Source organism: Lissotriton vulgaris, chromosome 8 (assembly GCF_964263255.1).
Source record: "Lissotriton vulgaris chromosome 8, aLisVul1.2, whole genome shotgun sequence".
In the NCBI taxonomy this organism is placed as follows: Eukaryota; Metazoa; Chordata; class Amphibia; order Caudata; family Salamandridae; genus Lissotriton; species Lissotriton vulgaris.
Window position 1 is genome coordinate 226843055 of NC_141696.1, and position 18210 is coordinate 226861264.

The 18210-nt window shown below is 47.6% G+C and overlaps 1 protein-coding gene across 1 annotated transcript in view; it reads left to right on the top strand.

Annotated features, from left to right (window-relative positions):
* Positions 1-18210, top strand: part of SCAF4 (SR-related CTD associated factor 4) — a 915362-nt gene that overhangs the window by 140243 nt on the left and 756909 nt on the right. Inside the window, exon 5 of the mRNA XM_086934003.1 lies at positions 3946-4081. Within this exon, the coding sequence (XP_086790129.1) occupies positions 3946-4081 (136 nt within the window). The remainder of the gene's footprint in view (positions 1-3945; positions 4082-18210) is intronic.

Here is an 18210-nt window from a genome sequence, read left to right on the forward strand (position 1 = left end):
TACCCTGTTTTGTGGCAGTTTTACCAGGAGTCAACGGAGCTGCCTCTGCCATCTCGATCTCCTCGTTATCCGGCTCCACTCCTCTCAAATCACTTCCAGCACAGTCTTTCTTATTGCTACGCGTGCCAATGGAGGGTGGTAGCGGCGTCCTCTTCTTCTTCCGAGAGCCGCCTCTGCCAGGGAAAACGCTACTCTGTGACCAGAACAAACAGAGTGTAGCGCGCCACAGCGGGGCCCGCCGATGAAACTCTAAGAGATTCAGCAACATTCGTGAATTCCGTCACGAAGATAGTTAGTATCCGATTGTTGCCACAGTATGATACTGTAGCGTAGTTAGCTCCGCTCCGCTCCGCTAGTGCTAGCCTCAGAACACTCTCCTCGGCTCCCGACCCGGAAATGGTCAGCGCCTCCGTGCAGCTCCGTATCTCACACTCCCAGCGGTCCAGCACAGAACAGAAACAAGCGTAGACCAGCCACTCCCACAGCAGCCTCAGGCAGCCGACCGGTATCAGCCAACGCGGTCAGGTAAGATGAGATTGTCCATTGCATACAAACATATAATCGCAATTAGTGCAGCGGAAATGTTGAATGATCGCACGACCAGCTCCCGCATGGATTATCGCGGCAAAAAGCTGAGTTTTCTTTCTCCTTCACTCCCGGACGCCAGGAACCAGGGAGCTGGCTGCTTACACAGCCTCCCTCACCGCGGCCATCTTGCCTCTGGTCTGATGTGCAAGGACTTCTATTGCAGCATTGTTCAGCTTTTCCAGAGAGGACTGCATTGTATGTGTATATATATGTATATATACATATATGTAGAGCTACATATATGTATATATGTATATATGTATATGTATATATGTATATGTGTATATGTATATATGTGTATATATGTGTATATATATATATATATATATATATATATGTATGTATATATATATATATATATATATATGTGTTTTCCGGGGTCCCACACATGGGCGGGACTATTCATGTGCTTATGACTTAGATGAGGATACCCCTGGAAGAGAACTAGGATTACAGGTAAGTAACTAATCCTTCTCAGCATATTAAACCAACACCGATGCCAGTATGGGATTTAATGAAAAATGCACAGAGAGGGCATCTTAGAGATGCCCCTTGAAAAACGATTGAACACTAGTGTCCAGGCTGAGTGGCTGCTCACCAGCTGCCACAACCAGACATGTTTCTGGACTCCTGGGTCGAGAGCCTGCCACTCTCAGGAGTCTGAAACAATGCACATCCTGGGGTGAGGTTCCAAGCCTCCTTCCCCAGGATGTGCAGGGTCCACGAAGGGAAAGCTTCAAAGGCTTGCCACCTTTGTCAGATTCCCCAGGCCTTTTCCTGCTTCCAGCAACTGGCTACCAACGGTTCTGGCCGCCACTTTGGGCGGGAGAATCGGCTGGATAAACAAGTGAAGAAGGGGGGTGAACCCACCTTTGCTAACCCCACCCCTCAGGTGGGGGAGGCAAGGTGAAGCACAACTCTCAGTCCCTGCCATCTAGCAGAGGGGGAGAACCCAGCCAACCAGAGTGAGGCATATGCCCTTCTCCCACTGGAGGGTGGCATAACTGGGTGACCACCACAAGACAGGGACCCATTGGTTCCAACCTTTTCTTACCTGTAACGCCCTTAAATCTAGTATTTAGGGTCACCCCTGAACCTTGCCTCAGACAAGAACCGACTAAGAAGAACGACCGAAGAAGCCGTGCAAAAGGTAAGAAGAGGAGGACGCACACAGATTTGGCCCCAGCCTCACCGGCCTGTTCCCCCCCCCCCCCCCTGAACCTGCAGAAGTGAAATCCCTGTGTGTCCTGCGCCCAGTAGCCTTCCAGAACCCGAAGGACCTGCCCTGCCTTCCACCCCAAAGACTTTGTCTCCTGTGAACACGCGATTTGTTCACCCACAGACTCTGGCTCCGGCCAAATCTGCGAGTCTGCACCCGATGCCACGAGGAGGTCTCCCCGGCAATCCTGACCTGAGATCTGGGGATCTCTGACCTGCCTCAACCTTCTCCACTGCGCCTGCAGTCTTTTTTCTGGAGAATCCCCCCGACTGGAGCTAGTAAGAAAACCAGAGGCCTAAAGACACCCAGAAGACCCACAACCTTGGGTGGCCCAACCAATGGTGTCCCAGCATCCCCAGGCATCCCAACTTATCTCTCCAGCCGGTGGTCACCTCCAGATGATCTTCGTCCGAGCCTGCAGTCTTTGTTAAAACCTGAGAATTCTCATTGAAGTAGACAGGGCACCCAACTCCAAAACAGCACTCCGCACCCAGCCGCCCCTGTGCCTCTGCGGGTGTACTTAGGGTGCTAACTCTGATCCCCCTTTGCTCTGAGCCTAACACCAGGAGCTTTGCTCCCACAACCCTGTTGCTCGTGAGCAGCCACCAACCGGAGGTCCCCTATCCCCCATTGGGAACATTGGGCCTCAACACTCTGCACCTGGCTGCCCTAGTGCCGCTGAGGGTGCTTTGAGAGTGCATCCTCTATCCTTGAGGAACCCTTGTTCTAACCCCAGAAACTCCACTCCACTCCAAAGACAGAGCACTTCTCTTCCAGGGGATACTCCTCAATAGTCATAAGATATCTAGAATGGGAAAACAAATGAGAAATTAAAAATGAGTATTTTTTCTACTTCCTGGCGCAGATAAATCCGCTAATACACCAACAATTCAAATCAAAGGACTTTAGAACTATCTATATAATTCCTAAAAGATCTCCAAACAAACGGGGGGTAATGATATGTCGAAAAAGAATGCAGAGAACTTTACACATTTTTATATAGGCACCAGCTCCGGGCCGTTCCAGAATCTTGTAAAGGGAAGAAAGATTCTAAGAAGGAAAAAGGCCTGAAATCCCATCTGGGCATGGGCCTTAAAATAGTTAAAATTACGCTAAACTGACCATAATGTAATTATATCCAGGTGGGAGAGTCAGGGTGAGAGTGGAGGGAGGGAGGAACGAAGGAGGAAGGGGGCAGAGGAGAGACAAATGACAAAAAGCCCATGCTCTGCATGCACAGAAAGAAGAGAGCTTATATACAGGGAGCCTTAAGGCTGCTTCTGCTTACTCTGCTCAGATTCCAAATGTTGACCTTTGGTGTGTGAATGTTACAGCCGGGATGAAAGGTCCAGGGATTCCAGGTCGATATCTTTCTTCCTAGAGGATTCAATCAGCGAGGGAACTCTGCTCAAACCTCTGGACCATAAAAGCTTCAAAAAAGGAGTTGAGGTTTAAGTGTGAGCATGCGTTCCTTGAAATGACTAGTGTTTTAGTATAACACGGGTAAATCCTTATTTATCTTTTGTATTTTAGTAGCAAATTCAGTTTTTCCATATTATGTTCAGTCAACTTCTTAAAAAATCCATTCTCATTGTAGATTTTCTTAACTTTATTGCACAAAAAGAGAGAACAGCCGACATGTGTTTCACCCTGTATGGTGAATAACGTTAGGGCTTTCTCAAGGCTAAACAATTGTCACGTTATTTACAGAATTTTCCAACATTCAAGACATCAGTATAGAAAATATACTTAAGTCTTAGCAGAGAAGCAGCACCGAATGCACAAATGCTCAGGAAGTATATTCGAAAAAAGCACAGTTTCTGTCAAAACCGGAAATAAGCGGGCCGCTAACTGACATATATACGCCACTTCTTACTTCTGACATTGCTTCCACTGCAGTTAGCATGAATGTCAGTCTCATACTGCTAAAGGTCTAAGGACTGGCTTTGTAAGAATGCTCTGGCTAACAACTGGTACTTATTTAAATTAAACATATTATGATTTATTAGCGTTTGCATTTAACTACAATAGACTTCATAGCCTAATACATATACTGGTTTTCATTTCTATCCTGTTAAGCGAAAGAAGCAAGTTTTCGCACCAAGGTGTAATTTTAACAATTTTTTGGAATTCGACAGAGTAAGATTGTTCGTGTCCTGAACCTTTGGCAGAAAAATGGGGTCTTCAAGATTGAAATCATTCAACCACTTTTGGATATGGCTGCTATAATTACTGAGCCAGTACCAGTGTCAGACAATTCTACCAACAATGAAGGTAAGAGCAGTTCATTTTTGTTCCTCATAAGAATCTTCAAAGTGTGTTACCATGATTCTTTCAACAAGAAAATAAGGAGAGATCCTTCTGTGTTGAGACCAGTGCTGAGACCTTTCTCTGCTATATTGCCTTATACATCTATGTGATTCTGTAAAAGATAATCACTGCTACATTCCCAAGAGTGCATTGCTTTTTTACTTTAACAAAGCTGCTTTTAATTTGGTAACATCTACCATCAATCGTGTTATATGTTCCTTTTTGAAAGGATTATTATTTGATAGATTATAAATCTGAAAAAATGACATGTTCTGTATGTTCAAATTTTTTTTTTTTTTAAGACATCAAGTGGATTTGAGTTAAATTAGCCTGTAAATTGATACCTAGAAAAGACCTTGAGTTTTTTTACCTTCTACACCGGGCAGGAATTGGATTAAACCAAGAGGGGGGATGCGAGGGCTTTAGTAGAATGAGCATCATCAGTCTGTGTCTAATGTAAGGGAATACCACATAAGGGGGCAATACTCCAAGGCACAGTTTAACGTTGCTCCTCAAAATGCACCCGGGGGAGCGAGAAGGGCACAACCTCTAACTGCAACCTACTGATGCCAAGGTATAGTGCCGCATCCTGACGAGCGAAGTATTGTCATCCCTCAGGCTGCTCTACACAGGCTTTTGAAGACTATGTTGGGGTGATTGGTTCCACTTGGATGAAGTTTATCTCTCTACGCATCCAGCACTTTACCACTCCAGCATATTACCACTATACCCCAATTGTGATGCAGACTACCCAGCCCCGGGAGCTGTGATCAGGGCCATCAACTTACAGGCACCTATAGTAGGTTGCCTCATACTCTTCCCCTGTCCTGAGGAAGACCCGCAAGCTGAGGATGTAATTACCCTCAACGCAATAAGTCGGGTCGAAACGGCAACAATCATCCCCAAGTGGGCATGTACCATTTTCCACCTTCACCCATTTAAACCAAAAGATGATACCTCTCTGTGTGTTTTGGAAATCATTGAGAATAACAATGAAAAGGATTAATTATGGACAGGCCATAACTAACTGGTTTTGTTGTTACTTATAACCAGTTTCGATTATAATTGTTGAAATCATTCTCTATTGAATGATCTTCATTCTGCGAACCCCCCTTTTTTACCCATTTCACACACTAGCACTATTCTGTCACACTCCCCTATTTGGAGCAACCTCTTGACTATTAACCCCTCGTTGGCCGAAGGGAGCACTCCCTCCCCAGTACGGCGAACGGCCGTCGCAGCCCCGCTCACTCATTAGAATGCCTGCACCGCGGTGGAATTGCCGCCGCCGTTAAGGCGTTGTACAATGTGGTTATTTGTTTACCTGCTGAATATGTTAGTTATGAAAACAGTTTCTTGAGGAACCAATGGGTACCTTTGTATCCTTTTGAAGGTGCATTTTTTTAAAGCATTACATGTATAAAGTACCTTGTGCTTATTTTATGCATGCCTGAATTGTATTTTGAACTTTCGAATCCCTAAAACCACGGTTGCCGAACCAGAAAACATCACCATAGACGCCGAAGAGGCGGAAGACCCCGAGGGAGAGGAAGAGGATATCTTCGACTCACTCCCAACCCCAGAACCGCGCGACGAAGAACCTGAGTACGGGGAGCTACCGGAGGAAGAGGAAACTTCGAGGATTTATGGAACGACCTTGACGCGGATAGCCCAGAGGAGGAGGTATGCAGTTATCCTTCGAAAGCATCACCACCAGACAACCTAGCTTTCTACATTGGCTTAGTCAAAAGGGCAGCAGACCATTTCGGAGTATCTCTCGAGAAAGGGAGGCACATGTTTTCTCCTGGAAACCCTAGCCCCTACCATTCAAGGGAACACAATACCTCCCAATGCTTCCTAGCATACTGGCTCAAGGCAAAAAGGCCTTCAAGGAACCAGCTTCAGGCAAGGGCGTAACACGCAGGGTGGAGAAGAAATAGAAGGCTTCCTCAAAGGACCCAAAGTACATTCAAGGAAACACTGCTAGATTCAATTATTGTCACCAAAGCCAGAAGATGGGCTAATGCAGACTCCAAAACAGGCCCTCCACCAGAAAAGGAGAGTAAGAGAATGGGCATGCTGGGGAGAAGAATGGAAAATTAAGCTGCAACACAATGGCACATCACAAATTCCAATGCCCTATTAAATAGATACGGGCACCAACAGTGGGTTGAAATAGAGGAGATCCTCAATAAACTGCCTGAAGATGACAAGAAAATAATGTCTATTGTCCAGGAAGGTAAAAACGTGGCAATACATGCCTTAAGTCAGCCCATGATGCGACAGACACTGCCAATAGACAAATGTGCAGAGGCACCATCCTCAGAAGACATGCCTGGCTCAAGATTCAAACTGGAGTTTCAAACCTATATCATTAATAGACCATTCACTGGGGACACCCTTTTTGGGAAAGAAGTGGATGAATCCCTCCAGCAGATTAAAAAGGACAACAAGACAGCTAAGGCGATGGGAGCCCTACAGCAGAGAGGTTTGTTTAAAAGAGGTGGTAACAGGAAGAGGTGCATTTGGCCAGGGACAGCAAATGTCACAGCAACTGCAAGGTGAGATTCCTGGGCAATAATCAAGTCAGGGAAAAGCTATCAGGGCTGGCAGCAACAGCAGAAGCACCCCTTTCTGTGGAGAGGCAGAGGCTAACCCCCATCCCCCAGAGGAAGAGGAAATGGCTCTAACTGGCTGACTCACAGAAAATAACCCAGACAAAACACCAGTTGGGGAAATAATGGCCTTCTACCTCAAACAGTGGGAAAATATCACAACTGACAATTGGATACTACATTTGGTAAAGTGTGGGTATTGCATAGAGCTAACAAACACCACCAGCAAACCCACCGGAAACCAGACATTTTTAAGATCAGAACTAACAAAGCTAAATTCAGAGATCAAGGAACTATTCTAAAAACAAGCAATGGAAGTAATAGCAAAACAGGAATGTTTTAAAGGAAACTGCTCACTGTACTTTATAGTACCGAAACGGGACCTAACTCTTAAGGCCAATCCTAGACCGAATGTTCATAAACGGGTTCATACTCGCACAACGCTTCAAAATATGTACTCTAAAAGAAATAATCCCATAAATTCAAAAGGGAGACTACATGGCTACAATAGACCTCAAGAACGCCTACTTGCATATCCCTATGAACAAAGGACACAAAGTACCTGCGGTTCCTACACAACAGAAAACATTATTGTGAGAAAGTTGCTCTATTTATACTGGACCAGAATAAGGTACAATGTATATAGAGTCCACAAACCCCAGAGGTATAACAGAGGTTAAAGCCAGGTGTGACCTTACTCTCTAAAGTGGTAGCTTGGTCGAGCAGTAAGGCAGTACCAGAGGGCAGTGTAAAGCATTTGTTGTACACACTCTGTCAGCAAAAGGTTTCACACACTCAAAGACTGAACTCCAAGCCAATTGTTTTTATATCAAAGATATCGTTGTTTTATTTCTAGAACCAACAGGTATCAAAATATACTGTTCACAATATGAGATGTCTCAGATGAGTACTTTGCAGAAAGGCAATAAACTTTGTAAACACAATAGGTACAGGGGTTGCAGTAGGCAACACAATTCTACACACAATTTAGCATTGAGCTCAATGGATTTTCTTATATAAACACAGTTGATCACTTTGTAGATTACTTTGGTAGTTCGATGACTGGCTCCTAGAGTCAGTCCTGGGGTCTAAGCTGAAAAAAGTTTAGTGAAAACGTTTTAGGTATTGCAGTGATTTTTCAGGAATATAAAGCTATTTTAAAAGTTCACACTTAGAAACTTTTCAAAAGAAATCTGGCAATGTTATCCAATGGGAGAAAATTCAGGTTGCAGGTAAAGTACAATCTGGTTACTTTGGTAATCCAGTACTGGGCTCCTGGGTCCAGCACTGGGGTCTCAACCTAAAACAGGTAAGCAATTTCGTTTCAGAATTTCATATGATTTTTAAAGAATATTTCAAGTTTTCAGAAGTAGACAGAAGAAATTTCATAGAAAAGCAGACAATGGATTCCTATGGAGAAAATTCAGGTTACTAGTAAACACGGTAAGGATTACTTTTGCAGTTCAGTACTCGGCTACAAGGTACAGTTCTAGCTTCTCTCCTGATCACAGGTGAGTACTTCGGAATTCGGTTGAATTTATATGAATATTTTAAGTTTCCAAAACATCACACTTAGAAGATTTTTCGAGTCAAACCAGTCAGTTTTATCCAATGGCGGGTTAGTGAGTTTTGCTGCGTGAATCTTTCTGGATTCACTATGCTGTGCATTATTCTGCGGTCTAGTGGTTGGGTCCGGAATCGTAGTCGTTTTTTTTTGTTTTTTTTCGGTTTTTTTCGTAGCCCAGATGGGCGTCTATGTCCCACCTTTTAGTTTCCTTCCGTGACGTCTGCACGCTTCCTGCGGATGCTCCAACCCTTGGGCGCCATCTTCAGATTCCTTTTTCCACTGTTGGGTCTGGATCGTTCCCGAGAGGCTCCAGAGTTTTGAATGGGAAAAAACAGAGAAGAGTCGAAATTTAGCAGGAATGACTGAGAAGACGACTAGGGAATAACACCTACAAGCCGGGACAACGAAGGAGAACTTCGAGAACTTCGACGTCCAACGGAGAATGCGCACACAGGGGGCCCCCTTGATCGCGAGCCATGGACAGCACACCGTTTAAATTCTGCCGTAACTGCCACTACAAGTACGTGCAGAAGGACCAGCACCCGGTTTGCAACCTCTGCTTACCTGTCGACCACGAGAGCAAGGACTGCAACGCTTGCTCTGCCTTCACACCGAAGACCCTCCACGTCGGAGAGGGACAGAGAAGGGCCAACTACACCATGCAGGGGAAGGGCCAACCACCGTCCCTTCGTGACCTGGATCTCTCGACCGACTAAGAAGACAACGTCCCCGGAGAAGATTGCTACATGGTCGTAGAGACTGATAAGAAAACTTCTAAAGAGGTAGGAGAGTCGTCGACCCCAAAAGCCCCGACAGACCAGCGAAGGTCTGACTCAGATTCTCAAGCGACTGAGTCGAAGACCTCGAAGGGAGCACTGGCGCCGAAAACTTCGTCGGCTGCAGATGCAACCTAGGACAGAGAGCCCAGCAGATCCTTAGAGAAGGACTCCCAGGCGGCGAAAACCGGCGAAAAGCCAAGGTCGGCAAAGCACGTCCTCTAGAAGGAACTTTCGACTGCGAAAGAAAAAGCCCCGACGGCCACGTCGACAAGGGAAACGAGGCCCGTTTCGACGTCGGTGCTGAAATACACAGCAAAGAAGCCAGCAGAACAGTCCGACGCCAAACTGTAAAGAAAGAAAAGACGGCTCTAGGTCGCAATGGAGAACATCGTACAGAGAAAGAAGGAGTTCGACGAACTACTCGAGTTAAACGATTCCGCCGAAGACACGGACGGTTATCGTCGAGCCGAAAGAAGAAGAGGAGGATTTCGAGGCCGGAGAGCTGCCGAAAAGCCCCAAGACTGTTGAACAGCAAGAGGAAGAAACCTTCTTCTATGACGACTAGGGTGACTACGACCAAAGGACGTTCCTAGTGTCCGCATCCTCTGGGACACCGGACCTGGAGTGGCAGGACCTCGATACCGAAAGTCCAGAAGAGGGCGTAGACACGTACCCTTCGAGGCCTTTCCCGCCAGATGACATTGGGGCGTACAATATCGCCATCAAGAACGTGGCGACTACGTTTGGAGTCAAGCTTGATGAAGAGAAGCAGAAGCCAAACTTCCTCTTGGAGACCCTACTCCCCACGCAGACAAGGAGCCAATATCTCCCGATGCTCGAGAGCGTCATGGCTCAGGGGGTGGAGGCGTTTAAGGACCCGGCGACATGCAGGTCAGTTACGCCGAGGACGGAAAAAATACAAGCACTCGACGAAAGATCCCCCATACATCAAGGCGACAGACCTAGCGGACTCCATTATCACGGCAACCGCAAGGTGGGCAAATGTGCCAACATCATCAGGGCCACCACCAGACAAGGAAAGCAAGAGGATGGTCCTGACGGGGAGGAAGATAGAGAAAAACGCTGAAATGCATTGGTGCATGGCAAATTCCAATGCCCTGCTAAATAGGCACCAGTACCAAATCCTGGACCAAATAGGCCAGCTGGTGAAGCACCTCCCAGAAAAGTACTAACACAGAGCCTCGCACCTGGTGGAGGAGGGGAAAAATGTTGCAAATGCTTGCCTCAAAACAGACATGGATGGAGCAGACACATCAAGCAGGCTGATGTTGGAAATCATGGAAAGAAGGCAAGCCTGGCTCAGGATCTCAGGCTTCAAACCAGAAGTGCAGCACAACATCCTTAGCACACCATTCAATAGGGAGACACTGTTTGGACCGCCGGTGGATGAAAAACTCATCCAGCTTAAAAAGGATAACACTGCAAGGTCAATGGGGGCCTTAGAATTCTGAGGGTCAAAGAGGGGTACCCAGTCACATAGACCGAATGGAAGGGGAGGTAACCAACCAGGAACGTCACACCAGACATTCCAGCAGTCACAGCATGCAGACAACCAAGCACAGCAGGGGTACCAGAAACAACACTGGCACCAACAACAGAGAGGCCAGTCCTTTCGCTGGAGAGGAAACTGATGTGGACAGAACAAGAGAGGGGGCCAACAGCCCGCCTCAAAGTGACTCCGTCCAGAGATCAGTGCCCACCCGCGCAAAGCCTCACAGGGTGCAGCACAAAAATAACGATGCAGGGTTACACGGAATAAGCATCGCAGAACATGTAACACCAGTAGGAGGCAGGTTAAGTTGTTTCTTCCAGGAGTGGAGGAAGATAACAGACAGATGGATACTCAACACAATACAGTTCGGATATTGCTTAGAACTGGAAAAGACACCCCCAAACAGAAAACAGAAAGAGGGCGCAGTCAGGAAAAGAGCTAGAGCTGCTTCAAAGGGAAGCGACAGACCTCCTGGAAAAGGAGGCCATCGAACCAGTACCATACCGAGAAAGGAACAAGGGAGTGTACTCCACATACTTCCTAGTGCCAAAGGTGGACGAAACAATGAGACCCATCCTAGGCCTAAGGTTCCTGAACAAGTTCATAAAGACACAGAAATTCAAGATGACGTCCTTACAGGAGGTCATTCCTCAGATAAGAGACGGAGATTTCATGGCCACCATAGACCTCAAAGATGCTTACCTGCACATCCCAATGAACAGGCAGCACAAGCACCTACTAAGATTCACAATAAAAAAGGACCACTACCAGTTCACAGCCCTAGCGTTCGGACTAAAATCCGCTCCAAGGGTCTTTACCAAGTGCCTCGCAGCAGTGGCAGCGCACCTAAGGTGGGAAGGGATCCATGTATACCCTTAGCTGGACGACTGGCTGAAAAAAGGCAAGCTCCCACAGAACATGCAAAGAACACGCGTGACGAATGTGCTGATGGACCTGAGATTCTCCATCCACGGGGGGAAGTCCTCTATGGAACCAGAGCAAGTAAAAATCTTCCTGGGAGCAAAGATCAATACCATACAGAGCAAGGTGTTCCCGAGCGACAACAGGACAATGGCACTACTGAAGGAGACGCGCCTCTACCAGAAGGAGCGAGCTCTGACAGTGAGGACAGCGAGCAAGGTCATGGGCATGATGGCCTCGTGCATACATTTGGTACCAAACGTGCGCCTACACATGAGACCATTTTAAGAATGGCTGCAAGAAGGATGGTCACAAGCTACAGGAAGTTGGGAAGATCTAGTGGTTATAACGCACGCAGTGCAGGAGGAGATGTCGTGGTGGAGCAAAGAGAATATAACAGAAGGGAAACCTCTAACACCACCAACTCCAATGGTGACCATCACAACAGACTCATCCCAGAACGGATGGGGAGCACACATGAGCAAGCTCAGGGTGAGGGGTCTGTGGACTCCAGTGGATGTGGTCAAGCACATCAATTACCTGGAACTAAAGACAGTGTTCCTTGCCCTGAAAGCCTTCCAGACGAAACTGTACAGCCAGAGAGTGTTGATACAGACAACACGACAATGATGTTCTACATCAACAAGCAGGGAGGAACACAATCATCTCCACTATCGAACCTAGCGCAGGAGATATGGAGATGGGCCATCCTACTGAAAATAGACCTGCTAGCCATACACCTACCAGGGAAGGACAATGTGGAAGCAGACTGGCTCAGCCGGCAGACATCGGCATCCCACGAGTGGGAGCTCAATACGCAGGAAACACAAACATTGTTCAGAAGGTGGGGAACACAGTCAGTAGACCTATTTGCAACAGACCAGAATGCAAAATGCCAAAGCTTTGCATCCAGGCAACCAGGGAAAGGATCCCTGGGAAATGCCCTATGGATAAGCTGGTCGAAAACATTTGCTTACGCTTTTCCCCCCGATACCCAGATACCCCTGATACAGAGTACTCGACAAGTGCAGGACCAGCAACATGACTCTGATCCTAGTGGCACCACAATGGGCCAGGCAGACATGGTACTCGCAGATAATGGAAATGGCACATGGTGCACCCCACAAGTTCGGGAGAAGAAAAGACCTACTGCATCACAAAATATAGTTTTATTTTAGCACCAACAAGGTATCAAAATATACTTTATCAAATAAATTACTTTAGTTAAATACTTTTCAAAACATGCAATAGACTTTTTGATGACAATAGTTACAGTTGTTGCAGTAGGCAACACAATTTCAAACACAATGCAACATTGAGCTCAATGGGAATTTCTAGTTAAATGCAATTAGTTACTTGTAGATTACTTTTCTAACCACAGGACTGGATCCTAGATTCAGTCCTGAGACATGTAAATGTATACTTGTAAAGCGCACTGTGCCTCCATCTCGGAGTGTCCTGGTGCTGTATACCGCTGGGGAACCCTTCCTGGCTTTCCCTGTGAGATGGTCCCTCCTGGGCACCCCCAAGGTGAAGCCAGGCATCCCGGGCACTGAAGGGGCCGTTGTGGAGATTAAGCAAGCTATTGCCCAGAGTTGCAGAGTGGAACCCATGGTTAGAGTAGGCACCGAGGTGAGAATTATAGAGTCCGCGGACATTGACCCAAGGCCCTGCTGTGTCGGGAATTGAACCCTGGTCCCGGGCCAACCTCTGCTTCCGGGTCTGCCGCTTCTAACCAGTGAGCCACATTTCTCCACATGCACTGTAAACAGTTAAGTAAAAGCGTTAGGGTTACTGTAGTGATTTAAAAAAAAATATTATTGTATTTTAAAAGTTGACACTTAAAAACTTTTCTAGATGAAATTACCACTGTTATCCTATGGAAGGAAATTCAGTTTGCAGGTAAAGTATGTTTACGTAACTTTTGTAATCCAGTGCTGGGCTCCTAGGTTCAGCACTGGGACATCTATCTAAAACAGGCAAGGAATTACGTTTTTATCATTGGCACGATTTTTAAAGAATATTTGTAAGTTTCAAAAATCGAAACTTTGAAACTTTTTTAGCAAAAAGCAGGCAATGATATCCTATGGAAGGAAATTCAAGTTACTGGTAAGTACGGTAAAAATTACGTTTCAGGGTCAGTACTGAGCTACAAGATGCAGCACTGAAGTCTCTCCTGATAACAGGCGAGTAAATCTGAATTTGTTCGGCTGATTTTTGATTAATATTTTAAAGTTGCAAAACTCCACACACAGAAGAATTTCCAAGTGAAACCAGTCAATTTAAACCTATGGAAGAAAAGTGAGTTAGCGGCTTTCAGGGAAGTACTCGACTGGCATAGTTAAATTTCTGGGCATAGACTCAGGGGTCTCCCAGGGTCAGGTAGGTACAATTGGTACACCCTCAGTGGCACTGGGGCAACCGGGTGCAGAGGTAGTTAGGCCCAATGTTGTCCAATGAGAGGCAGGGGGCCTTCGGTTGGTGGCTGCTGGCAAACAGGCCACGCTGTGGGAGCTGGGCTCCTGGGCCCTTGCTCAGGGCAAATGGGGAAGTAGGTTAGACTAAAGGTTGCACTGCCAGAGGCACGCAGGCGGCTGGGTGCAGGGTGCTTTTGAGCCGTCGGGCGCTCAATGTTATTCATTGGAGATCTTGGAAAGTGAACAAAGGCTGCAGGCTCGGGGACTGAGGATCTTCAGGAGCGCCCAACACTTCGGGGGTCAGAACTGGTGGGGGCCAGTCGCTGAGTACAGCAAGTGGCCTGGAGAAGCTTTCCCCTACCCACCCTGGGGAGGAGACCTAGCACCTCGCCCAGGATGTGCATTGTTGGAGGCCCAGGAGAGCGGGGGCTCTCCACCCAGGGGTCCAGCAACATGTCTGCTGTGTGGCAGCCTAGGCAGCCTCTCAGACAAGATGTCGATTGTAGGTTAGGTTTCAGGGGGCATCTCGAAGATGCTCTCTGTAGTGCATTTTACTTTAAATCCCACACTGGCATCAGTGTGGGTTTAATGTGCTGAGAAGTTTGATATCAACCTTGTCAGTCTTCAGTGTAGCCATTATGGTGCTGTGGAGTTCGTAATGACAACCTCCCAGCACCAGATACTCTTAATGGCATCACTGCACTTACAGTGCCCAGGAATGGCCCTGGGTGCTGTAGGGGCACATGGCTCATGCACCTGTGCATACACCACTGGCATAGGGCACTCAGCTAGAGGGGTGACTGTATGCCAGGGCAGTTGGTTTGTGGGCATGACACATAGGGATGTGTGCCATGTCGACTCTTTGTTTAGTTCTGTACCAGGACACTCACCCTGCAAAGGCAGTCTGTGTGTGTCTGGGTACAGGGACCTTACAAGTGTCACAATAAGTGCTGCAGCCCTTAAAGGGCTTCTCTGGTACAATGCCCTGGATACCTAGGGTACCATTTACTAGGGGCTGACATGTGGCCAGAGATGCCAATTGGGTTTTAGTGTCAACACAGTTTTTTGGGAAGGAACACAGGCCCTAGGCACCGGATTGGCAGGAGCCCAGGGCTTACTCAGTCAAAGCACATCAGCAATTCAGCAACAAGCACTGGCGTTGCCAATAGGTCTCGCAGTAGGAAAGTTGGAGCTATTGGTTTTGTAAATGACATTTTATATTTATGTTGTCATTTACAATGCCAATACTTTTAACTTTAGCATACGTGACACTTTTAGTATTTGTAATGTCACATGTTTTGTATTGCCTTTACTTAGATGTCTTGATATTACAATTAACATTGGCTTTTCATTTTTTTAAATAATTAATACTTAAATAAAAGTGATTGTAATTTTTAATGGCAATAGCTTAAACTTTTGTAAATAACTGTTGTGAAGATTATGTTCAGTGATTAAAATCCAAGAACAGAAGTGAAATATTAACATTTTTTTGTGACATTTGCATTAAAGCTTCAAACATTGAGAGAACATATTTGAACCAGTGATTCTGTGGTGGTGCTGAGTGATGCTGTGGTGTCCCTGAGTGATGCTGTGGTGGAGCGATAGATAGATAGAGGGCGATAGATAGGGTGACGGCGATAAAGTGACGGCGATAGATAGAGTGAGGGCGATAGATAGAGTGAGGGCGATGGATAGAGAGTGAGGGCGATGGATAGAGAGTGAGGGCGATGGATAGAGAGTGAGGGCGATGGATAGAGAGTGAGGGCGATGGATAGAGAGTGAGGGCGATGGATAGAGAGTGAGCGCGATGGATAGAGAGTGAGGGCGATGGATAGAGAGGGAGGGCGATGGATAGAGAGGGAGGGCGATGGATAGAGAGGGAGGGCGATGGATAGAGAGGGAGGGCGATGGATAGAGAGGGAGGGCGATGGATAGAGAGGGAGGGCGATAACGCGCAAGGTAGCGCACGGCTGCCAGGAGCGTTCTGCGCGCTCGCTGACTAGCGTATTTTTAAAACTATTTTCTTTGCTTTCAGGTCTTCTGGGACCCTTCGTTTTTACCTCCCCTTACTTGCACTGTAAATTGTGACCTTCACCGCCGCTTGGCGGGTCCGTTGCCTGGGGTGGGCCGCCATCTTGGAGTGGGGTAGAGGCGCTTACATCCGCCAGCGCTTCACTACGCATGCGCCAGCGAGGGAACGCCTACTTAAGGCGAGTCCCTGGTCTCCCTCCCCCTGACAAGGTAGCGCACGGCTGCCAGGAGCGTTCTGCGCGCTCGCTGACTAGCGTATTTTTAAAACTATTTTCTTTGCTTTCAGGTCTGCTGGGACCCTTCGTTTTTACCTCCCCTTACTTGCACTGTAAATTGTGACCTTCACCGCCGCTTGGCGGGTCCGGTGCCTGGGGTGGGCCGCCATCTTGGAGTGGGGTAGAGGTGCTTACATCCGCCAGCGCTTCACTGCGCATGCGCCAGCGAGGGAACGCCTACTTAATGCTCCTCCCCTAGCGTAGCGGGATCGCGTAGCGGGCGCGCCTTCGCGTGGCCCGAGTCGTGCCAGAGTCCTGCCCGTCTGCGCCCGTCCGCGCTAAGGCCGTGCGGGACGCTGCGGGTAGGTGGTCTGTGGCAGGCGAGACATCTTTACGCGCGCCGTGATGCTCACTTACACCAGAGAGAGTTTATGTTCCATCGGTCAGGCCATACATCGGTGCAGGCTCCCTCCTGTTCACCCGCTCTGCGGCCCGTACCGTTGCCGTTGCAACGGATGGGCGCTTGACCTCCCGGGGTCTTTCCTCCAAAACGGCTCGCTTGCTGCCCCCCGTACTAAAGGCTCGCCGCCATTTTTGCGGGTATTAAACCTGAATGTTAGATCGGCATTGAAACATCATCAAGACATCTATGATCTAATCGAGGATGAAGCCCCCGACGTTTTTGCCATCAGAGACCTGGCTTCAGGATGTGGATACTGCTATTTCCAATCTAGCATGCCCCCCTGATTATTCTATGTTCACCCTAAACAGATCATCGAGAGGTGGTGGTATAGCCCTTATAGTCAGGTCCTGTTTTGCCTGTGTGTGGAGCGGCCTTAACATTGCCGGGTGTGAAAGTGACTCCTTCAAGGTCTTAGTCAGCCCCCAGTTCACGTTCTCTGAGATGGTTGTCTATCGTCCGCCGGGTAGCGATGTGGTGTTCAGAAATTCTTTCCCCGATGCTGTTAGCACACTAGTTATAGATTGTGCTAACTATTCCATTCTGGGTGATCTGAACCTACATTTCGATACTCCTACCAACTCGACGGTACGCAGCATTTCTGCTGACTTAGAGGCCTTTCAGCTCTCCCAGTTGGTATCTCAGCCCACCCATGTAGGGGGACATATTCTGGACACCTTTTTTACCAATCTGGCTGAGACTAAAGTTATATCCATCTCCCCGTTAGCATGGACAGACCATTCTCTGGTGACCATCCAATGTCCTTTACCCGTGACCCTTTCCACCTCCTCGGTCAGACGGGTATCTAGGAGGCATTGGAACAAACTTAGGCTAGAAGACTTTCACCGCCTCCTAGCGGTAGATCCGCTGGGCCCATTGAATGACGTGGAAGAGGGCTATGACCATTTCTGCTCTTGGATTGCCAGGGCCCTGGACTCTCTGATTCCTATTGTATCGAGTAAAATCAGCACCAGAGAGTCGAGCCCCTGGTACGACAGCGCCTTACGTGCCTTGAAGGGAACTTGCAGACTGGCGGAAAGAGCATGGCGGAAGACTTATGAGGCTGATTTGAAAGCTGCATATGTTGCTTCCGTCAAGATCTACCACCGGGCAATCTGTCGAGCCCGTGCGGCATTTTATGCTGCTGAAATTCGTAACAGCTCAAACCCGTCAAAGACCATCTTCAAAGCCGTGAAAGATCTTCTGGCGAAGCGGACTTTCTCTGTGGCTGTGGGATCCACCTCCCACTGTGAGTCCCTTGCCTCTTACTTTCTGGGAAAGGTCCAGGCTATTTACCGGGCCTTCCCCAGCACAGGGATTGACCTGGGAGTCTCTAATGGGGCACTACGCCACCCTACTCTGCTTTCATTTCCCCACTTCTTCCGGAGGGGTTCGACAAACTTGCTTTTCAGGTTAAATCTGGCTCTCCATCGGATCCAGTAAGACCTGCTCTTTTCAGAGATCAGGCCTTTATGGGACGTTCTGTTGTATGTTCCTTAGTCAACCTCTCACTGGATTCGGGTGTGGTTCCAACTAAATGGAAGCAGGCGGTGGTGTCCCCAATTATCAAGAAGC